The 24,661-nt window shown below is 36.3% G+C and overlaps 1 protein-coding gene and 1 long non-coding RNA gene across 3 annotated transcripts in view; one reads left to right on the top strand and one right to left on the bottom strand.

Annotated features, from left to right (window-relative positions):
- LOC140533110 (uncharacterized) overlaps positions 1–24,661 on the bottom strand; it is a 123,842-nt gene that overhangs the window by 12,758 nt on the left and 86,423 nt on the right. The window lies entirely within an intron of this gene.
- Positions 2,924–3,814, top strand: LOC140533109 (olfactory receptor 2A7-like). The gene has a single exon (XM_072652472.1). The coding sequence runs from the start codon at positions 2,924–2,926 to the stop codon at positions 3,812–3,814; it is 891 nt and encodes a 296-aa protein (XP_072508573.1).

The following is a 24,661-nucleotide window of genomic DNA, read 5'->3' as shown; positions in this document are numbered from 1 at the left end:
GATGTTCAGAGTTGGATTATCTTCCTTTAATTTCTCAAAGTACTTTAAGCGCTTTTCTCTCTTACTCATTCCACATCTCTCCTTAAATCATAGTCATTAGCTCACATGGTGTTGAACGCTTCTTGGGATCAATTTCTATCTTACTTCTCTTTGTATTTTCATTTTCTATTTGAGTATGGTGGACATGGGAGATGTTAACAAATGATTGTTGAATGGAATTGTATTGAATTCATTCTGTAAACCCAAGTTATTTACTGACAGAAAATATGGGAAAGTAGCAAGAAAAATATAGCAAAATGGAGAATCAAAATGCAAAACAAAAAAAAATGCAATCAGTTCTGCCATAATGCTTCTTTTGATTTTGTTAGTGAGAAAGAGAAAATTCACTCCAACAAAACCAATGAAAACAAAACACACATACCTCAAACCTCTACCAGCTATCTCAATTAAGTGCTTGTGTTTTCATTCAATGCTGTACAACACAACTTCACAGTACAAGCTACAAGCTTTCCCATGCCCTCTTCCACAAGCAAACTTCAGGTGTTTGTTAAGGTAAAATTGCATATTTATTATATATCTTCTTGTACAGTAGGAGCTGTTGGTGGGACAGTGGGCAGACAATCCACACTCCCAGTTCAACTGCCTTTCCTTTCCTCTAAAATCTCCAGCCATAGGCTCAGAAATGTGGACTGATGGTCCAACTTGTTGATCCTTGCCCAAGGCCATGGACACCACCACTATTTATTGTCATATTTATGTATATCTTAATCATTTAACATGTATTAAATGGTGCTACCATTTAGCATTTTTATTAGTTTTATTAGTTTTGTATGTGTCACTGACAAAGTTTTTGAGTGTCTTTCTCCTAACCACATTTTTCTCTTAAGTTCTATATTTATTGCACTATTTTGCACAGCAGAGTGATATTTAGGAACTCATTATAACAAAACTGACAATATTCAGAAAGTAGAGAATTCAACTAATCCCTAAATAGAGTCACAAAACATGCATAAAAATTAAGAACTTCTAAGTACCAGGCACTGTGTTATGTTCTCAAATTGCAAGTGCTGAGATAGCCTCTGCTTTCAAACAATCTCATGTTCTAACAGAGGAAGAAAGAACATGCAACCAGGGAAGGAAGTTTTGGTCTAGTGATTCAGAAAAGTGATGAGCTCATGTACAGTATTGTCAATTAAACCATTTCCAGAATCAATGGCAGTCAGAGAAAGAGGTGGAAGGAGGAGAAAAGAAGAGGAAGGCAAATAAAATGACCCATCTGTGGGTATTTACATATGTATGTGTGTATATGTGTGTATGTGTGTGTGATACACATACACACATGTATACATATATGAATATACAAGTATATATTATATATAAACACACATGTAAATGTCTGTATATATGCATGTATATATATAATTAAATGCTAATTTAATTCCTGCTGTTCTTTTTTTTTCATTTTGGTAGTCCTGTTAATAATTATTTTGCACCCATGAGAACTCTATCAAAAAGAAAAGAACAAAAAAGAAACAACACTTTAAAAATATACATTGGTACACAAAAGAAGTCTCCAATTGGCTGTATCTGAAATTAAGTGTCTCATGCTTCACCTTTTGAGTTCATCACTTCATTGTCAGGATGTGGGCAGCATTTTCATGACTAATTCTATAGAAGTAAGGATGTCATTGATCAGACTTCTTAAATATTTCTTAGGTTTTTTTTTCCTTTACTATGTTATTGTTATTACATAAATTTCTCTCTGGACTATGCTCACTTCATAAAAATCTCCCCATGTTTATCCAAAATAATTCCTATAATCATTGTTCAGATACAGTGATGTTCACTAGAGTCACGTGGCATAATTTGTTCAACCATTCTCTAGAAGGTGGCAAGCCTCTTAGAAACTAGTTTTTTACCACTGCCAAAGAGCTCCTATAAATATTTTGACATCTAGGTATTTTCCTCTGTCTTTTATCCCTTTGGCATATAAGTCTAGTAGTATTACAGAATTAATAGATATACACAATTTAGTGACTTTTGAGGTATAGTTCAAATTGCTTTCCAGAATAGCTAGATCAATATATAGCTCCATCAATCATGTATTGGTGTGTCTGTTTATCCAAGATGCTTCTAATAAATTTTCATTTTTCTTTTTTATATTATTTTTTTCAATATGATGAATATGAGCTAGAATCTCAAATTTGTTTGATCCTCATTTTTCTATTAGTAATTTTGTAGTTTTGCATTCTTTGGGTGTTGACTTCATATCTTTCACCATTTATATTTTGGGAAAAGGCTCATACTCTTACATATTTGAATCAATTCATTTCATATCTTAGAAATTACACTTTTATCAGAGGAATCTGCTAGAAAGATTTTTTCCCAGTAAACTATTTCCCATCTATGTAGGATTTTGCTTTTACAAAAACTTTTGAATTTTGTATAATCAATTGTGTCCATGTTATCTTTTGTGATTTTTCTATCCTACATATGATCAAGGGTTCATCTTTTATTCATAGTTGCAATAGGTATTTCCATCACTGATTTGCTTATTTTTAATATTATGTGACATCGTATAGCTAAGTCATGATTCCATTTGAAACTTGGTATATGATGTCAATTCTCGGACTAAAGCTAATTTCTATGAGACTTCTGTCTGGTTTTCTCAGGAATTGCTGTCAGATAGTGAGACCTTCCTCCAGTAGTTGGGGTCTTTGGAAATAAAATATCATTTCAATAGAAATTGAGTTTTTAAGAATTCAATAATGTCACAGCAAGATTATTGAAAGTGTTACACATGACAAGTACACAGCACAAAGCTCAATATAGGCATCTTACATTTACTGGACCTTGGCAATCTCTTTTTCTCCATCACAGAAGTACAGCAAACAATCAGACACTGGTCAGAGAATTTATCTTGATGGGATTTCCTGTTGAACCTGACATGCGAATGTTCCTCTTTGGGCTCTTCTCTCTGCTCTATGCATTCACCCTAATAGGGAATGGAGTAATCTTAGGACTCATCTATCTGGAGGCCCGACTCCACACCCCCATGTACTTCTTTCTCTCACACTTGGCCCTCGTTGACATTTCCTACGCCTGTAACACTGTGCCTCAAATGTTAGCAAACCTATTGGACCCTGGCAAATTCATCTCCTATGCAGGATGTACAACACAAACTTTTCTCTTTTTGACTTTTGCCCACACAGAATGTCTCCTCCTAGTGGCAATGTCTTATGATCGCTATGTAGCAATTTGCCACCCCCTCAGATACTCTGTCATCATGAGCTGGAAGGTGTGCATCACTCTAGCACTGACCGCTTGGGTCCTTGGATACCTTTTGGCACTGGTCCATCTAATTTTATTATTGCCATTGCCTTTCTGTGGTCCCCAGAAAATCAACCACTTTTTCTGTGAAATTATGGCTGTTCTCAAACTTGCCTGTGCTGACACCCATATCAATGAGGTTTTGGTCTTGGTTGGGGCTGCTTCTGTGTTGGTGGGACCCTTTTCCTCAATTGTGATCTCTTACATGCAAATCATCTGGGCAGTCCTGCATATCCAGTCAAGAGAAGGGAGACAGAAAGCCTTTTCTACCTGCTCCTCACATCTCTGTGTAGTAGGACTCTTCTATGGCACTGCCATCATTATGTACATTGGGCCCAATCATGGGAATTCCAAAGGGCAGCAGAAATATCTCCTCTTATTCCATAGCCTATTTAACCCCATGCTGAACCCTCTTATTTATAGTCTGAGGAATAATGAAGTAAAAGGTGCTCTGAAGAGAGTTTTGGGGAAGGAGAGACCATGATAAAAGACTTAACCACCTACATGAACTGTGGATAATCAGTCAAAAATTGTAACTAGTGTCATTTTAATAGTAAGTTAAAATCAGATTTCATATTACTAAATTGTGCCATAAAGTAGAATCTGTATATATGTGTGTGTGTTGCTTCTCTTTGTCAGATTGTGTAAACAGTTTATACAAGCTATCAAGTTTCCAAAGAAAATATAAAAATGATCTTCCAAAATGACTGAAGCCAGTCAAACAAGAAGATTCCATGGAGGACAGTAGCATTTTTATCTCTTGAGCTGGTATGAAAGGAAGTCATCTGGAGTTATGCATAAATGATGAACCAAGACACAGGAGGACCAAAGAGATAAGAAAATGCTGAGAAAATACAGAATAATTTTCCAATGCAGAGTAACTACAAATGTCCTTTGACCCTGCCAGACAAGTAAAGGTCTAGAGAAATAAGTGTTCCTGGAAATATTTTATCAAAGCTGCAAAATTTCTGCATTTCTCAAAAATTAATGATATATATATATATATATAAACTCTGCAGGAACATAAAAATTGTAGAATGTTTGTGATTATCTTTGTGCTGTAGTGCATGAAACTTTGTGATTAATAAGCCTGTGATAAAAAGAATTTTATGTTGTAGTTATACTAATTCTTGCTTCATTTAATCACAGATTATGTGCAAAATTGTCTCCCTGGTAGCATTACTCATATTCCTTTTTGCCGTACCAATATTCAATGCTTGATCTATGGCTAAGTATACTCTTTATTGTTCAGAAAAGTTAGTGGCCTCTCTCTCTAATAGTCTTCAGAGATTTAGGAACCATGGATGGAAAACTGATTCTTTGCTTTTCCCAGTATCAGCCCATACATAGTATTCAGAAAATAACAAATGAGATGCAGTTATTTCTGGATTCTAGAACAAGAGATGCAAATTCTGACATCGTATGCTTCTTACTATTAAGGGTATGTACTGTCATAATTTTGTCTTTCCAACTTTATAAACAGAGAAGGTGGGAAGAAATTGATATTTTGCAAATATTATCTCACTTGATCTTCAAGACAACCCTGTGAGATAGGTGCTATTATTTTCCTCATTTTCCAGTTAAGGAAATTGAAATACACAGAATCATGTTCAGGGCAAGTGTCTAAGGCTGGACTTGAACTCAGGTCTACCTAACTCTAGGACCAACCCTTTATCAAGAGGGCCACTTAGCAACCTCTTATGTGTGACATGCACATAGGAATAAAGCCTGGATATATGAATTCATTAATATAGGGAACTCCAGGACGAGGAAAATACCTACAGTTCTTATATTCTTGAAGATTTGCCTAGATCTCTCTGAGTTTACTTGTCTCACAGATTCACACAGCAAGTGTGGGTCAGAGGTAGAATTTTAATCAAGGTCATCCTGACAGAGGTCTCCATCTATTAAACTACAAGGTCTCTGCTTTGTAGATGGTAGGTACTTAGTAAATCTTTACTGGTTTGAATAACTGTGAATTGCATAGCCAGGGTACAGACTGTAGAGTGTTCTGTCAGCTATGTTGGACTGAAAGGAGGACAGTCAAAAAGCATCATATGAGTTTGCACCCTAAATATTGCTCCATTATTGACTATCCAAAAGAAATTAACTAAGATACAAAATATTTGAAGGCACTGGTGAGAACATTTTAAGAGGAAGAGGATGAAGATATATAAAGAGATTACCATTTCATTCAATAATTATTTGTCACTTTAAAATATATTAAAACCATTCTATGTCTAATTCTATAGCATTGATTTTACTAAAAGAGTATTCAATATTCGTTAAGAGATAATCATGTTGGTATGGAGGCAAGATGGTGGAATAGAAAGATGGGTCTGCTCTAGTTCTTCCCCCACAGTCCATAAAATACCTGTAAAAAAATGATTCTAAACAAATTTGGGAGCAGCAGAAGCCACAAAACAACGGAGTGAAAAAGATTTCCAACCCAAGACACTCTGAAAGGCTGACAGGAAACATCTATCACCCCAGGCACAGAGAACAGCCCAGCTAGGGCCATGTAGCAAAGTACGGACAGGACTAGAGCAGGCTTCAGGGTAAGGAACCATGGGTAGAAATCTGAGAACTACAGTTGCTATCCACAAATGCCAAAGACAGCTTCAAATGTCAATAAGAAAGCTTTTTTACCTAAGTGAGAGGTGAGGGCAGTCTATCCCCAGCACCTGCAGCAGCATCCACTTTTGAAGCCCTGGTCTAAAGACCTTGGGGGAATTGAGCATCTGATATAGGTCTCAGTTCTGAGTGAGAGTCCTGGGGTGAGGAGGAGTGCTGGCAAAATGGAGCTGGTAGTAACTGGAGAGAGGGAATCCTACTCTCAGATCCTGGGCAGAAAAGAGTGCTTGTGGTTGCTAACAGACCAGAGCACAGGCCAGAAGAGGAGTAAACTCCTCTCCCTTAATTTTGCCACCTTGAAGAAATTGAGAATTTACAGGTCCCCAGATTATATTCTCCAGTTGAAAAAAGACTTAGAAGTCAAGTAACTGGCTGGGAAAATGACCAAAAAAGGGGGAAAAAAATGACTATAGAAGGTTACTTTCTTGGTGAAAAGATATTTTCTTCCATCCTTTTAGATGAGGAAGGACAAAGCATAGTATCAGAGGAAGACATAAAAATCTTCTACATCCAAAACCTCCAAAAAAATATGCATTGATCTCAGGTCATGGAAGAGCTCAAAAAGGATTGTGAAAATCAAATAAGAGAGGTGGAGGAAAAATTGGGAAAAGAAATGAGAGTGGTGCAAGAAAATCATGAAAAGCAACTCAGCAGCTTGCTAAAGGAGACCAAAAAAAATGCTGAAGAAAATAACACCTTTAAAAATAGACTAACCCAAATGGCAAAAGAGGTCCAAAAAGCCAATGATGAGAATGCTTTAAAAAACAGAATGGACCAATTGGCAAAGGAGGTTCAAAAGCTCAGTGAAGAAAATAGTTCTTTAAAAATTAGAATGGAACAGATGGAAGCTAATGACTTTATGAGAAACCAAGAAACTATAAAACAAAACCAAAAGAATTTTAAAAAGAAGATAATGTGAAATATCTCATTGAAAAAACAACTGACCTGGAAAATAGATCCAGGAGAGACAATTTAAAAATTATTGGTCTACCTGAAAACCATGATCAAAAAAATAACCTAGACATCATCTTCCAAGAAATTATCAAGGAAAATTGCCCTGATATTCTAGAACTAGAGGGTAAAATAGAAATGGAAAGAATTCACCAATCAGTTCCTGAAAGAGATCCCTAAAGGAAAAGTCATAGGAATATTGTACCCAAATCTCAGGGTTCCTATGTCAAGGAGAAAATATTATAAGCAGCCAGAAAGAAACAATTCAAGTATTGTGGAAATACAATCAGGATAACCCAAGATTTAGCAGCTTCTACCCTAACATATCAAAGAGTTTGGAATATAATATTCCAGAGGTCAAAGGAGATAGGATTAAAACCAAGAATCACCTACACAGCAAAACTGAGTATAATAATTTAAGGGGAAATGGAGTTTCAATGAAATAGAGGACTTCCAAGCATTCTTGTTGAAAAGATCAGAGCTGAATAGAAAATTTGACTTTCAAATACAAGAATCAAGAGAAACATGAAAAGGTAAACAGGAAAGAGAAGCTTTAAGGAACTCATTAACTGTTTACATTTCTACATGGAGAGATGTTATTTGTAATTCATGAGACCTTTTCAAGTATTAGGGTAGTTAGAGGGAATATATATATATTACATATATACATACATATATATGTATGTATATATGTAATATATATATATATTACATATATACATACATATATATGTATGTATATATATGTAAGTGTGTATGTATGTGCATATTATGTGTGTAGGTATGTATATGTACATGTGTGTATGTGTATGCATATACATACATACATATACATACTATATATGTGTGTATATGTGTGTGTGTGTATATATATATATGTATATATATATATATATATATATATATACAATACAAATATATATAGAGAGAGACAGAAGGCACATGGTGAGCTGAATATGAAGGGAGAATACCTAAAAAAAATAAAATTTATTGTTGAATGGAATGTACTAGGAGTAAAAGAAAGGGAGAGATAGAATATACCAAATCATCTCACTTAAAAGAGGGAAAAGAGAGCTTTTATAATGGAGGGGAAGAGGGGGGAGATGAAAGGAAATAATTGAGCCTTACTCTCATGGGATTTGGCTTAAGGAGGGAATAACACACACTCAATCAGATATGGAAATCTATTTTACCCTGCAGGAAGGCAAGGGGGAAGGGGATAGGAGAAGGAAGATAATAGAAGGGACAGCAAACTGGGGAAAGGAATAATCAGAAGCAAACACTATCATGGGAGGATTGGTCAAGGGAGAGAATGGAAAAAATGAAGAGCAGAATAGGACAAAGGGAAGTATAGTTAGTCTTTCACAACATATCTACTGTGGAAGCATTTGCATCGTTACACATGTATGACCTATATTGAATTGCTCTTTTTCTCAATGAGAGTTGGTGGGGATGGAGGGAGAGAATGTGGAACTCAAAGCATTAAGAATGAATGTTTAAAATTGTTTTAGCATGCAACTGTAAATTAAGCTACACAAGCAATGGAGTATAGAAATCTATTTTGCCCTACAGGTGAATAGAGGGGAAGGGGGCTGGAAGAAGGGTGGGCAGTAGAAGGAAGGACAGACTGGAGTAAGAGGTGGATGGGGTACATGTTGTCTTGGGGTGGGGGATGGGGAGAGATGGGGAGAAATTTCAAATTCAAATTCTTGTGGAAGTGAATGTTAACAACTGAAAAATAAATAAATTACACATTTTTTTTTAATGAGACAAACATATATTTTAAAGGGCAGTGGTTAAGGTAATTTAAAATTAAGCAAGTGCTTTATATATCTACAGAACTCCCTTCTGCCAGGAAAAAGGAAGTCACAGTTTTGTCCAAAAGAAATGTAAAGGCATAAGATAAAATTTCTTCTTTCCTTCTTTCTGCCTTCAATGGTAGCCTTCTATATACTAATTCCCAAAGAATGGATAAGAAAGGGAAACAAAACTCTTTAATAGATGTGGGGGATAATCAATCAATGAGTATTAACAATAGTTTGGTAAGATGAGGTTTATTACTGGAGCCCAGAAATGTAAGGGTAAACTTTTTTATAAATTTATGAAGAATAAAATGACCAGAAACAGGGGAGTAATGTACACAACAAAGACACTGTAAAAGTAGACTCCGAAAGCTATAAGAAATATGATCAATACAGTAACCATTCATAGTTGCAGAGGACTGATGATGAAACATGCTATGCATGACAGAGAAGTGATGAAGGTGGGAAAGTGTGTGTGTGTGTCTGTGTGTATGTGTGTGTGTGTGTAGACATGGAGGGATTATTTTTGCTTGATGATGCATATTTGTTACAAAATACATCAATAAAACTTGAGAAAAAAAAGAAAAGATCATATAAGACAGGACATGGCACTTTATGTCAAAAAGATAAATCCTTTTTTTTTTAGAGTCCAGGCACAGGAAAGATAAAGATGGAGAGCATCAAAAGAGAAAGGAAACAAACATGTAAGTGCCTACTATGTGCCAGGGACTGGATTGTGAAATTTTAAAATATTATCTTGTTTAATCAACATCCCTAGAAGGTAGATACTGCTATTATTAGCCCCATTTCACAGTTGAACAGATAGCTGTTAAGTGACTTGAACAGGGTCACACAGCTTCCTGACTCAACATCCAACTCTGCTTTTTATGTCATTCTAACTACCTAGATGAGAGAGAAACAAGAATGACAATGAATTCAACTACAACTACAACAATTCCAACTAGAAGGAGGAAATGAATGAAGAGTTGCATATCTGACCAGCAAGGAATAACTGATTATTAAGTAGAAATGAGGAGTACCTCGTGTGAAAGTACAGAATCTGAGAATTGGTGATCGATAAGGTGGAGAAAGTACCATATACTCTAGAAGAACATATTTCAGAAAGCAATGGAGAAAAGAAAGGTATTGTCTATGGCAAAAGACTACAAAAAATAAGTTGGCTCAACAGGGTTGGGATACTGAAAATGACATTGATGGTTATAAATGCAAAATACCCAAAAATTTAAAAAAAAAAACAACCAAAAACATTGAGTGCTAATTTATAAATCATATCCATGCAACCAATTGCTCACATTATTCTGACAAAATTAAAAGCACATATCTACTGAATAAAACCTAAATTTTTGTATTTCTGGTATTCTCAATTGTCTCTGAGGTCCTTCATATCCTCACTTGCTTAATTCTTAGTACTTCTTACCTGCAATCTCTTCTAACTAGAGCCCCAGGTGAAACTCCTGCTGAAAAAAATTCAATTTGAAAACAGACCCAAACAGACCCAAAACACTTGTCTGGGCTGAGCTATGAGAAAAGAATGACAAGGGAGTGACTAAAGATATTGATTATGCTTCATATTTAACTCTTTGATGAGCTCAGATTCTAAAAGATCAGGTACAAAAGGTGGAACGGTGAGGATTCAAATAATAAAACTAAAGCGCTATAACTCACTTGTTTTGGTTCTCTCTTCCACAACAAAGCAGGCTGCATCTGCCCCTCTGGGTGCTAGCTTTGCCCCAAAGGTTTTTCAGTGTGTATTCTTTCTAATGCTAACAGCTCAAGTCATTTCCTATTGGGCTTCCCCTCTGTTAAGTGCTATTGAATAGTTGACTCAGTTCCATTTAACCACTTAACATGAATTAGCTTTTACAAAGGGTTATTTACTCCAAAGATAGAGAGTATTGACAAAAGTACAAACATTCCCCCAATCCCACCCCAGTAGTTCAGAGCATATACTCTTCTTGTCCATCTTCAGTGTCTGGAAAGAGCTTTCAAGCTTAATTCAGTTTCTACATAGCAATGGCCCAACCAAGTTCATGCCCAAAGTCATCATCACTGTTGGATTAGTGTTTGTCTTAGCTACTGCTGGGCCATTAAGTGAACTAGAAAACAATGCATGCTTTGCAGTCTTTCCAATGTAAATTCATCATACATTGTTGTGACTGTTCTAAAATCAGGTTCTCCAGCCTCTCCCATATGAAGAATTTGCATCAGGCAAACACACTGATTCATGCATTCAGTGCATGTACCAAAGATTAAAGATTAGAATAAACTGAGATTTGCAGTAAGTGCTAAAGACTGCAAAGGTTTGATGGGGGAAAGGAAAAAAAAAATGTCGCTCCAAAAATGAAGCTATTCAACTCTTATTCTGTTGGGATTTTTTCTCTCTCAAGGAATATGATTTTCAAACGTCAAAGAGCAAAACAAAAAAAATAATGAAGAAGAAATTGATGAGATACTAATGTAACATTTGGCAATTCTTGATTTCTTATCTCATAGTTTCTGTTAACTACATTTTATACTACAGATTTTACACATAGCCAAAAGAGATGAAATAAACAATCTCTAGGGTCCTTTAGACTTTAGCATTTTATGACTGCATGAACCCCTAGGAGTGATATTTGAGCGAGAGTAGAGAATAGGACAGGTGCCATGGAACTGTTTTGGGCCTTTTTGCCTTGATTTTCAGGAGAGAGAGGGTACTTTCTGCCAACTGTTAGCTAATTCTTAGAAAAAAGTACAGGTTATTAGACATATTGTTTATAACATTTAAAAAAAATGTTCTGATTACTATAAGCTAAACTAAAGGTTATTTTGAATAGGTCGTATATTCAACTGATTGTTAGACCAGTAGTGAAAACAGCATGATAATCCCTCCTGTATATATCTGTATGGCCTCGAATAGGTCACTCTGCCTCTGAGATTTCAATTTCCTTATCTGTAAAATGAGAGGAGTAGACGAGGAGAATGTTCGGTTAAATTCTAATTCTAATATCTTCTATGATTCTACAATTCTAAGTCATGCCCAAGTGACTTAGGTCTCTTCTTTTTATAGTTTCTGTATAATTAGAACAGAGCAACAGGGTACCTGGGTATCAGGGCTTGAAGGCTGATACATACACATAAATAAAGCCTATATGCGGTAATCATCTCTCTATTTTACATGTTCTGGACCCATTTTTCTTCCTAAAGAAATCAAGGGGAGCGTTTTCATATTTCCTCATGTATGCCTAATGTGATATTTCTCTCATTAATTAATCAGTTAACTCTGGGCTCCCATCAAAAGTTACTATCATTTATTACACAGAGTAGAGGAACCACTTCCTATGAGTTTTTGCAGATCTCTCTTTAGCACATCTCATTTGCGCTTGACACCTAATCTCCTAGGCCAAGATAAAAATTGAGGCTATAGCCCATAAAATTTATTAGCAATCCAACAAATAATAAAATATAAGTAACTATTCATACTTCATCAGCTCTGGGAAAGATCCCAACCAGAGTCAACTTTAACCAGCACTTTACCTGCAGACTTCTCATAGGTTCTGTGCATGTGTGTGTTAGTCAATCAAGGTTAAGTGATTTGTCCAAGGTCACAGAGCTGGTAAGCATCTGACCCAGGGTTTAAACTTACATCCTTTTAATTCTAGGGCCCGTAAGCTATCCACTATGCCACCTATCTGCCTCTGGCCTCTCCTAAGTTCTTCAAACATAAGTTCACCATTCAAGAATATGACTGAAGACTCTTTTCAATAATTTTCTTCATGTTTCTTCACAACATAAAAGTTAAAGCTATTATCTCAGCAAACAACTTCTTACTTTGTCTTACTCTGTCCATCACAGTTAGTAAAGACAGCAGGATGGTAGATAAGTTACTAATCTCTCAAGGTTATATTTCCTCTTAACGATTGTATAACATTATCTATGGCATGAGTTAATAATCTATTTCTTTTTTTAAATTCATTTTTATTATGAACTTAAACGTTAGCACATGTGAACATTTCAGTATACACAGAAAAAAAGAGAATTGCATATTAAGCTATAAACTTTTATAATGTACAACTTTATATACATATGTATGTATGTATGTATGCATGTATGTATGTATGTATGTATTAAGCTTAATACTCAGCAACATAACTTCTGCTTGTTGGTGTCATCTTCTAAACTTCCTTCTGTCCCCCATATACACTTTTTAAAAATATTTCATTGATTTCCTTTCCTCTTTTTATTTTTTAAAATTTTTATAATTATTTTATTTGTTTTCAGTGTTCTATAATCACTTACATATATCTTAGATTTTTTTTCCCTTCCCCCTCCTCTTTCCCCTCTCCCTCGCCAATCCTTTCACAGATGACTTGCAATCTTATATAGGTTCTATGCATACATTCCTATTAAATACAATTTCACCACAATCATGCTGAATAGAAGAATTAAAATGAATGAGAGGAACCATAAAATAAAACATAACATAACACAAAAGAAAATGGTCTGCCTTATTCTGTGATCTAATTCCATAGTTCCATAAATTTCCCTGAAAAGTTCAATGAGAATTTTTTTAATTTATTTTTTTAATGTTCTACAATCACTACCGTAAAACTTAGATTCCCCCCCACCTATCCCCCACCACCCCCCTCCCTCCCCAAGATGGCATACAATTTTCTGTAGGATCTACATATACTTTCCTATTGAACACATTTTCACTATAGTCATGTTGTATAGATGAACTAAAATAAATGGAAGAAATCATATAATAAATCAAAACATAATACACACACACACACACAAATATGATCTGCTACATTCTGCGACTGAATTCCATAGTTCGTTCTCTGAGTATGGAAGGCATTTTTCCTTAAAAGACCACTGGGAATTTTTTTTTTTAAGTTCTTGCATTGCTATGAAGATTGAAGTCTACCAGAAAAAAAATCTCACACACTGTGGTCATTGCTGTGCACAAAGTTCTCCTGGTTCTGCTCCTTTCACTCAGCATCAGGTCATATAAGTCCTTCCAGGCCTCTCTGAAGTCTTCCTGTTCATCATTTCTTATGGCACAATAGTACTCCATTACATTCATATATCATAACTTATTCAGCCATTCCCCAATTGATGGGCATCCCCTTGTTTTCCAGTTGTTGGCAACTACAAAGAGTGCTGCTACAAACATTTTTGTACATGTGGGACCCTTTTCCATTTTTATGATCTCTTGGGGATACAGTCCTAGTAGCAATATTGCTGGGTCAAAGGGTATACACATTTTTGTAGCCCTTTGGGCATAGTTCCAAACTGCTCTCCAGAATGGCTGGATGAGCTCACAGCTCCACCAACAATGAATTAGTGTTCCAACTCTCCCACATCCTCTCCAACATTTATCATTATCCTACTCTGTCATGTTTGCCAATCTTATAGGTGTGATGTGGTACCTCAGAGTTGCATCTCTCTAATCAAAAGTGATTTAGAGCGTTTTTTCATATGATTATAGATATCTTTAATTTCTTCCTCTGAAAATTGCCTGTTCATATCCTTTGACCATTTATCAATTGGGGAATGACTTGTATTGTTGTACATTTGAGTCAGTTCTCTATGTACTCTAGAAATGAGACCTTTATCCCCAAGATTACTTGTAAAAATTCTTTCCTAAATTATTACATCCCTCCAAATTTTGGTTGCATTGGGTTTGGCTGTTGGAAAAACTTTTCAGTTTAATGTAATCAAAATTATCCATCTTGCATTTCATAATGCTTTCTATCTCTTCTTTAGTCAAAAATTCTTCCCTTCTCCATAAATCTGATAAATACACTATTCCTTGCTCCTCCAGTTTGTCCATGGTATCAATCTTTATACCTACCTCATGTACCCATTTGGATTTTATTCTTGTGTACAGTGTCAGGCAGTGATCAATGTCTAGTTTCCACTAAACTGTTATTCAGTTTTCTCAGCAATTCTTGTCGAACAGGGAGTTCTTATCCAAGAAGCTGGGGTCCTTGGGTTTATCAAACAGGAGATTGCTATATTCATTGTCTACTGTGTCTTCAATGCTGAGTCTATTCCACTTGTCTACCCTTCTGCTTCTTAGCCTGTACCAAGTGGTTTTGATAATTGCTGCTTTATAATACAATTTGAGATCTGGTAGCGCTAGGCCACCTTCCCTAGCATTTCTTTTCATTATCCCTTTGATATTCTGGACCTTTTGTTCCTCCAGATGAATTTTGATATTATTTTATCCAGCTTTAGAAAATAATTATCTGATAGTTTAATTGGTATGGCACTAAATAAGTAAATAAATTTAGGTAGAATTGTCATTTTTATTATATTGGTTCAGCCTACCCATGAGCAACTGATGTTTTTCCATTTCCTTAGATTTGACTTTATTTGTGCAAAAAGTGTCTTGTAATTGTGTTCATATAGTCCCTGAGTTTGTTCTGGCAGGTAAACACCCAAATATTTTATACTGTCTACCCTAGCTTTAAATGGGATTTCTCTTTCTATCTCTTGCTGTTGGCCTTTGTTGTTAATATATAGGAATGCTGAAGATTTGTGCAGGTTTATTTTGTAACCTACAACTTTGCTAAAGTTGTCTCTTATTTCAAATAGTTTTTACTTGAATCTCTGGGATTCTCTAAGTATTACATCATGTCATCTGCAAAGAGTGATAACTTAGTTTCTTCTTTGCCTGTTCTTATTACTTCAATTTCTTTATCTTGCCTAATTGCTACAGCTAACATTTTCAGTACCATATTGAATAATAGTGGTGATAATGGACAAACTTGTGTGATCCCTGATCTTATTGGAAATACATCTAGCTTATCCCCATTGTATATAATGCTTGCTGATGGTTTTAGGTAGATTCTGCTTATTATTTTATGAAAAGTTCCCTTTATTCCTATGTTCTCCAGTGCTTTTAATAGGAATGGGTGCAGTATTCTGTCGAAAGATTTTTCTGTGTCTATTGACATAATCGTGTGGTTTCTGTTAGTTTTGTTGTTGATATGATCAATAATATCAATAGTTTCCCTAATACTGAACCAGCTCTGTATTCCTGGTATGAATCCTACCTGTTCATAATGTATTATTCTTATGATAAGATGCTGTATTCGTTTTGCTAAAATCTTATTTCAAATTTTTGCATCTATGTTCATTAGAGAAATTGGTCTATAATTTTCTTTCTCTATTTTTGTCTCTTCCTGGTTTAGGTATCAAAACCATATTTGTATCATAGAAAGAATTTGGGAGGACTCCTTCTTCCCCAATTTTCAAAAATAGTCTATATAGTATTGGAATTAACTGTTCTTTAAATGTTTGATAGAATTCACTTGTAAATCCATTTGACCTTGGAGATTTTTTCCTAGGGAGTTCATTGATGCCTTGTTCAATCTCTTTTTCTAAGGTGGGGTTGTTTAAGTGTTCAACTTCCTCTTCTGTTAATCTGGGCAATTTGTATTTTTTTAAAATACTCATCTGTCTCATTTAGATTGTCGAATTTATCAGCATAAAGTTGGGCTAAGTAATTTTTAATTATTGTTTTAATTTCCTCCTCACTGGAGGTGAGTTCACCCCTTTCATTTTTGATATTAGCAATTTGATTTTCTTCTTTCTTTTTTTAATCAAATTGACCAATGGTTTATCAATTTTATTAGTTTTTTTCATAAAACCAACTATTGGTTTTATTTATTAATTCAAGAGTTTTCTTAATTTCAATTCTATTATTCTCTCCTTTGGTTTTCAATATTTCTAATTTGGTATTAACTTGGGGATTTTTAATTTGTTCTTTTTCTAGCTTTTTTCTGCTGCATGCCCAAGTCACTGATGTCCTCTTTCTCTATTTTATTTATGTTGGCATTCAAAGATATAAAACTTCTCCTAAGAACTGCTTTTGCAGTATCCCATAAGATTTGGTAGGTTGTCTCATTATTGTCATTCTCTTGAATGAAGTTGTTGATTGTTTCTGTGATTTCTTCTTTAACCCACTCCTTCTTTAGGATTAGATTATTTAGTTTCCAATTGATTTTTGGTTTATCTTTCCATGGCCTCTTATTACATATAATTTTTATTGCATTATGATCTGAGAAGCATGCATTCATTATCTCTGCCTTTCTGCACTGGACTGTGAGGTTTTTATGTCCTAGTACATGGTCCGTTTTTGTATATGTGCCATCTACTACTGAGAAAAAGGTATATTCCTTTCTATTGCCATTCAGTTTTCTCCAGAGATCTATCATATCTACCTTATCCAGAGTTTTATTTACCTCCTTAACCTCTTTCTTGTTTATTTTGAGGTTAGATTTATCTAGTTCAGAGAGGGGGAGGTTGAGGTTCCCCACTAATATATTTTTGCTGTCTATTTCTTCCTTCAACTCCCCCAACTTCTCCTCTAAGAATCTGGATGCTATACCACTTGGAGTATACGTATTTAGTAACGATATTGCTTCATTTTCTATGGTGTCTTTTATCAGGATATAGTTTCCATCCTTACCTCTTTGATTAGATCTATTTCTGCTTTTGCTTTCTCTGAGAATAGGATTGCTACTCCTGCTTTTCTTGCATCAGCTGAAGCACAATATATTCTGCTCCAACCTTTGACCTTAACCTGTGTGCATTCCCCTGTTTCAAATGTGTTTCTTGTAAACAACATATTGTTGGATCATGGCTTTTAATCCATTCTGCTATCCAAATCTGTTTTATGGGAGAGTTCATTCCATTTACATTCACAGTTATGATTACAATATGTGTATTTCCCTCCATCCTCTTTCCCACCATTTGTGCTTTTAGCTCTCCTATCTCCCTTCCCCTCCTCAATAGTTTTCACTTCTCACCACCACCTCCTGCAGCCTTCCCTTCCTTCTTTTAACTCCTTTCCCTTCTACTCCCCTTTACCCTTACTGCTTCTTCCCTCCCTTTTAGCTTCCCTGCCTTTCTTCCCCCTTCCCCTCCTACTGCCTGTAGAGCTAGTTAGGATTATCTACTTAAGTTTATTGTTCCCTCCTTGAACCAAATCAGATAAGAATACCTCTCATACAGTGCTCATCTCCCTCCCCTCTTTCCCTCTATCATAATTTTGTACTTCTTCCTGTGATGCAATTTACCATTTTCTGCTTCCTCCTTTTCACACCTACTGTTACAATCCCTTTGCATACTTAAATCATATTTTTAACATGACATCATTTACTTTATACCCATTCCCTCTATGTATATCCCTTTTATATTTCATAGTAGATGCACAATTCTCAAGATTAACATGTATCATCTTCCCTTATAGGGAGGTAAACAGTTTGCCCAAATTGAGTAGCAAGGTTTTTTTTTGTTGTTTTTTTTCTCTCCTCCCCACCCCCCATTTACCTTTTTATGCCTCTCTTGAGACCTGCATTTGAAGATCGAATTGTCTATTAAGTTCTGGAGTTTTTGTCAGGAAGGTCTGGAAATCCCTTACTTCATTGAATGACCATTTCCTTGCCTGAAATGTTATGCTGAACTTTACTGGGTAGTTGATCCTTAGTTGTAGTCCCAACTCCTTTACCTTATGGAGTATTGGATTCCAATTCTTTCGATCTTTTAATGCAGAAGCTTCAAGGTCCTGTATAATCCTGACTGTAGCTCCTCAATATTTGAATGGTTTCTTTCTGGCCTCCTGTAGTATTTTCTCTTTCACTTGATAGTTCTTGAATTTGGCAACAATATTTCTTGGGGTTTTGAGTTTGGGATCCCTTTCTTGAGGTGAACAGTGGATTCTTTCGATGACTATTTTGCCCTCTGTATCTAGTACTTCTGGGTAGTTTTCCTTGATGATTTCCTGGAAGATATTGTCCATTTCATCATGGCTTTCTGGCAGGCCAATAATTCTTAATTTTTCTCTCCTGGATCTATTATCCAGGTCAGTTGTTTTTCCAATTAGATGTTTCACATTTTCTTCTATCTTTTCATTCTTTGGATTTTGTTTAACTGATTCTTGCTGTCTCATTGAGTCATTAGTTTTTACTTGCCCAATTCTAGTCTTTATCAAATAGTCTTCTTCAGTTAACTTTTGCATCTCCTTTTCCATCCGTCCAGTTTTTCCTTTTAAGGAGTTATTTTTGCCAGTTACTTTTTGTACTTCCTTTTCCATTTGTCCAATTTTCCTTTTCAAAGAAATATTCTCATAAGTGAATTCTTTTTTTGTAATTTTAAAATCATTGGCCAATTTTTCTTCTATTTCCTTCTTCAGCTGTTCCAGGAGAGCTGTTTGTGCATGCAAGCAATTCATAGTCCCTTCTGAAGTTTCAGTTGGGAGCACAGTCTCAGTACTGACCTCTTTGGTATTTGTGTTTTGGTCCTTATCCCCATAGAAAGATTCTATGATTTTTTCAGGCTTATTTTGCTTTTTCTTGTTCATGAGGCTGATTGTGTGTTGTGGTTCTTTCAGTTAGAAGCTGCAGAACCTGGTGTTCAGCTGACTTGTGTGAAGAAGCTAAGAGCAGGTTTTTGTTTTGTGTTACCCTGATCAGCCCTGGGATTAGCTTGTTAAGTGTAGGGGAGGGGTGGTCTGGTCCTGGAAGAGCTCCTCAGATGCACTGAGGCAAAGGCAAGCTCAGGGAATGGTGATCACAGCTGCCCTATTGTCCTCCCATTTCCCCTGGAGGGCTGAAGCATGCCTAGATGCTTGTGGGAGTTTCCACCCCTCCTGGGGCTCCTCTCCTGGAGCTGAGGCTTGCCTAGGTCCTGGTGTGAGTTTCCTCCACCCTGGGTCCTCTCTCCTTCCAGTTTGCCTCCACCACAGTAGGAGGAATGCCCCATAGCTATTTTCCCAGCCTCAAGTGTTATGAGACTATTTGCCCCCTCTGCTGTTCCCCCTGATCCAGGATTTTTCTGGGGAAATATTTTATGGTTCTTTCAAGGTCATCAAGGGGGGAGGAGAGAGCATTTACTGATCACTCCACCATCCTGGCTCCTGGAAGTTAAAGTAGGTTACTTACCGACGTTTAATCTGCAGGCTAAAAGTCTCAGGAGCTGCTGAGCTGATATCTGGCACTCAGCAGCTGTCATTGGCTCAGCTCTGCTGGTTTCCCACCCTTGGCTGCTCCTCCACCAGTTCTGCCTGCTGCTCTCAAGTTTCCTAGGGCCCTCCCACTCCACTGCGCTGAACACATTCCTCTGTGCTCTGTGGGCTCAACCCCGAGGAACAGATCCTTCCCATTGACCTTCCAGTCTGTCCTGGGTTGTGAATCTGCCACAGTCTGTCTCCCACTGGATTCTGCACCTCCAAAATTTGGTTAGATTCTCCTTTCAGAGGTATCTGAAGGAGTTTGTCCAAGAGCTTAGGTGAGTCGTTGCTCTCACTCTGCCATCTTGGCTCTGCCCCTCTAGAGTTAATAATCTTTTATGTGTCATGCATGTAGCACTTTAGCATTCTGCTAAAACCTATGGACCTCGTTATTAAAATATTTTGAATGAATGGAATAAAATACATAGGATTACTGAAAAAATCATATTGAAATAAAGATTCATTTTTATATTCAAATTTATGCAACCCCTGAAATCTGTTGTTGGATCATAGACATGAGGTTAAGAAATTTTAATCTCTAGTGTCTGTGGAAGATATTATTGAAGCTGGTATTACAACTATATTTAAATAGAATATTTGGTACAGACTCTCTTGGACTCAATAAGTTCTAAGTTACATTCTAGCTCTAAAATTATGATACTTTGTCCACAAATTGTGGAAAATGAATGTAAAGATACAGAGATAGGAGATGGAGAATGTCACATGTGGGAAATAGTAAGAAAACCAATTTGCCTGGGCCCCAGAATACGTGAAAGAGAGTAATCTCTAATAAGTCCTGAAAGGTAGATTAGAGCCAGGTTGAGAAAGACTTTAAATGCCAGAGAAGTTTCTGTTTGATCCAAGATGAAATAGGGATTGAGTAGATATAGTTTATGTGAAAAAAGATTTGGAATTTGTTACCTGTGATCTCAATGTGATCCACCATTGTAATACAGCAACCAAAAAATTGAATGGGAATTCCCTGTTTGGAAACTCTATCCTGTTTTTAAATATACTCTTAGCAATTACCTCAGGAGCTGATGCAAAATAAAAATTGAGTTTTGGCATTGAAATGGGTTGACATCATTTATTCTTCAAGAATTGTCTCAGTGACTACTTGCAAGGCATCAGGGGAGATATAATGTTGTGTGAGATAGTGGGTTGAGCTCTGAACTTGGAATCAGAAAAAAACCTTTCTTCTAATCCCACCTCTGACATTTCCTATCTATAGAATGTGACTGTGGGTAAGGCACATCACTTCTGAACCTCAGTTTCCTTGTGTATAAAATAAGAAAAAAATAATAGCACCTATCTCACAGTTATCATGAAGATCAAATGAGAAAATGTATGTAAAGCCCTTTTAAAATCTTAAATGTTATGAAAATGTCAGCTGTAATATTTTGACATCTTGTCCAGTATTCTGACCAGAAGGTAATGGTAATATTATTGTATTCCATGTGACTCTAAGGTTTGAAAATATCGTATCAGAATGATGACATAAAATGGAAGTATTTTTAGAAGATGTTTCATATGTAGTCATTGTTGCGTGACTGCATCAGAATTCAATGTCAGAAGAAGCATTTAGGAATTGATGTGCCTTAGATACATGTTTGGAGGGTAGGCAAAGTGCATATTTTATATTTTTTGAGGGATGGATGCAAAGAAGATGTGACCAAGAACCATTGTCTCATGTGATTTGGGGAACAAGATAAAAGAAAGGGGAAGACCTAATTGCTGCTACCCACAGGAGATTTTGAGGAGGTGAAATAAGAAAAAGCTATATTGGCGGTTTCTATTGAGAAAGTTGAGGGAAAAAAGAGGCAACATGGAGAAGAGTCTTAGTGCAACAGATAGCAAGGCTAAATTCAATAGAAGGGGCATCTTTTAGAAACAGAGAAAGGACCTAGAAAGAGGGAAATTGAGAGGTGTTGGAATCAGGCTCTTTTTTAATAATGGGGGATTGTTCCTGAACTCTGTTACTGAACTATCAACTAGTTGACTGAATTGTCAACTGTCAAAAATGACACTGTCAAAAATCCCAGGTTAATCATCTGCTGACCCATTCCAAGTATCTAGGGCAAGGCAGTGAGAGATTCTTGAGAATTTATTGGCTTATCAATTAAATTTTTGATTGATTTGTTTATGTGATGAATAAAATAACACCTTGTCTCAGCTTCAAGTATGAAAAAAAAGTTGTTTTTCTTTTAAAGAAAGTCAAATGACCAAAAACTATGAAAGTATGCAATCCTTGAGGATTTCTGAGCTGTTTATCTTAGAGAAGTCACTTGAATTTCTCACCTATTTGGGATGCCAGTGATAAGAGAATAGACAATCACTAATCTACGCAGGCCTGAGCTTTAGAGAATTCCAAAAGTGTCAGTAGAATAGAGAATGATTCCAAAAGAAACTTTTCATGGTTATTTGTGCCAAAATAAATCATATGAGAATTAGAACCTAATATATTCCATTGGGATTCCATGGATCTTTTCTTGACTCCCCAAGTCCCATAAACTACTCCATTGTTCCTAGATCTAAAGCTTAGTTATCACTTCTAATCTGAGTAACACAGAATGATGTACTGGTACAGAGACCCAGATAAAAGTTCATTTTCTTGTCACTTCTGGTGAAGTCGTGCATATATGTGGGCTACGGAGAAAACAGGATGGAGGATCATGAGAAAGGAAGGAAAGTAGCCTCTATTAAAGAAAAAGCATAAAAGACTATGAGCTATAGGAGAAATATTAGCCAGGAGCCAGTTCATTGTCATCCAAGAATAGTTTTATCTTCCTTCAATCCCAGCCTCATCTTCTAAAGTTGTTCCAGACCTGGAATAAATTCAAATTAAGTGACAAACAACTAGATCACACATTAAGAGGAAGGTACTACCTTATATGATAATGGATAGAGGCAACTAGATGGCTCAGTGGATAGACTGTTGGGTCTAGAGTCAAGAAGATGGAAGTTCAAATCTAATGTCAAGACACTTACTAGTTGTGTGACCATGGGCAAGTTACTTAACCTCTAATTGCCTTGGAGGCAGCTAGATGGTTTAGTGGCTAGAACATTGAGTTTAGAGTCAGGAAGACCTGAGTTCTAATTCATCCTCAGATACTCACTAGTTGGTTTACTCCGGGAAAGTAAATCACTTAATCTCTTTTTGCCTTAATCCACTGGAGGAACAAAGGACAAACCACTACAGTTTTTTTGCCAAAAAAAACCCCATAAAGGGTCACAAGGAGTCAGACATCTCCGAATGACTAAATAACAACAATATGTATAGTGGACATGTTGAAATACGACTCTGTCTTGAACTTCCTACATATAGATACTTCTGCATATTGAAACTGTCTATTCATGACTCCTCCCACAGGGGCCCTAAAAAGCAAAAAGAGTCTTGTTTCACTCTATAGGGAATAGGTAGCTGGTTAAATGCATGTTGATTGATGATTGGCCTCTTATTGTCCCTGGATGGGTATAATGCCCCAACAGACCTTCTTCCTTCACTGAACTTTGTGATTATTGAGACCTAAGATTATATTTAGCTAATAGGGAATGAAAATTCCCATTTAGGTATAATAGTGATGATTCCCTCAAATCATATGTTAGCTAAAAACCAGGATGGATAGTGAGATTTCAGTGCCTAGGACATCTTCCTGAGCAATTGCTGGAGAGGATGGGAGCATCCAGACAAAATCACAGATGAGGCTCATCTCTCTGTTTTGGTGAAGTTTTCTTTCAGTTCATATCTAACAGTGATGTACAAAGCACTAGGATCATAAGATAATGCAGTGAAATCATAGAAAGATTAGACCTGGAAGAGACCTTAGAGGTTGTTTAGTACTATCTTCTCATGTTACATCTGAGGAAACTGAGGCTCAGAGAAGGTCAGTAGCTTCTTGACTTTCCAATCATATTATTTATTCTCCTCCAGGTGATCTGTGATCCACTAACTTAGCTTCCTTACTGTTCTTTGCACACAATATTGCATCTCATTATTCCCTGCATTTACTCTGACTGTACCCCATGGTTGCAATTCTCTTTCTCCTCATCACACCACCTGGCTTCCTCAGCTTCCTTTAAGTCTCAGCTAAAATCTCATCTTCTGCCATAAACCCTTCCTTGTTCCCAATAATGTTTGTTAATGCCTTGCTTCTGTTGATTACCTCCAATTAATTTTGCATATATTGTGTTTGTACATGGTTATTTGTATGCTGTTTCCTCAATTTGAGTGGGAGTTTATCTTTTTTCCTTTGTTATGTCCTCAGCATTTATCATAATGCCTGGCATATAGTAAGTACTTAATAAATGACTGACTGACCAAGGTCACATGGACAGTAAATAAAACTGTAATTGGGGGTCATGTCTTCTGACTCCAAATTTAGGACTTTTGGGGGGTGTAGGTGATGACTTATATTTGAAATCACCAGGTCAAGGCACCAGTGGACAGGTCAATCCCTTGATGGGGTTAGCATGATTGGCTTTCTTCAGCTACTTTGCAAATAATGTTAATAGTCACTGTATGAAGGCTGGATCCTCTGCTTCCTCTCAACTTCCTCTTTCTGTGATGATCACAAAGAATAGTTAGTGGTAGGAGTTAGGACCAAGCCTTACACCCAATTCACACTGGAGCTCATAGACTGGACAACAAGTCCCCACCCACCTAGCACAGAGTGAACATAACTGCTAAATAGGAATTGTTTCTCTTTTAGCCAGGAACCCTGAGGGTCTTCCCCTCCCAGTTTGATTTTTTTTCCCTTTGATTAGAAGGGCTATCCCTTGAGTAACTACATAAAGAAGCCTATTCATTAAATGGGTGTATCTCACTCAAAGTGAGAATATGATAAGACCTTATCCTGAAAGGGCCAGGTTCTCACATTGTATCCTAGGCCATCTCCAGTGATCCTGATGAATATCAGAC

Source organism: Notamacropus eugenii, chromosome 3 (genome assembly GCF_028372415.1).
Source record: "Notamacropus eugenii isolate mMacEug1 chromosome 3, mMacEug1.pri_v2, whole genome shotgun sequence".
In the NCBI taxonomy this organism is placed as follows: Eukaryota; Metazoa; Chordata; class Mammalia; order Diprotodontia; family Macropodidae; genus Notamacropus; species Notamacropus eugenii.
Note: the sequence above shows the minus strand (reverse complement) of the source record. Positions and strands in the feature narration are given on the sequence as shown.

What these genes read in the sequence shown, in the direction of transcription:
- LOC140533109 (XM_072652472.1), top strand. Translation starts at nt 2,924, where the DNA reads ATGGGATTTCCTGTTGAACCTGACATGCGAATGTTCCTCTTTGGGCTC.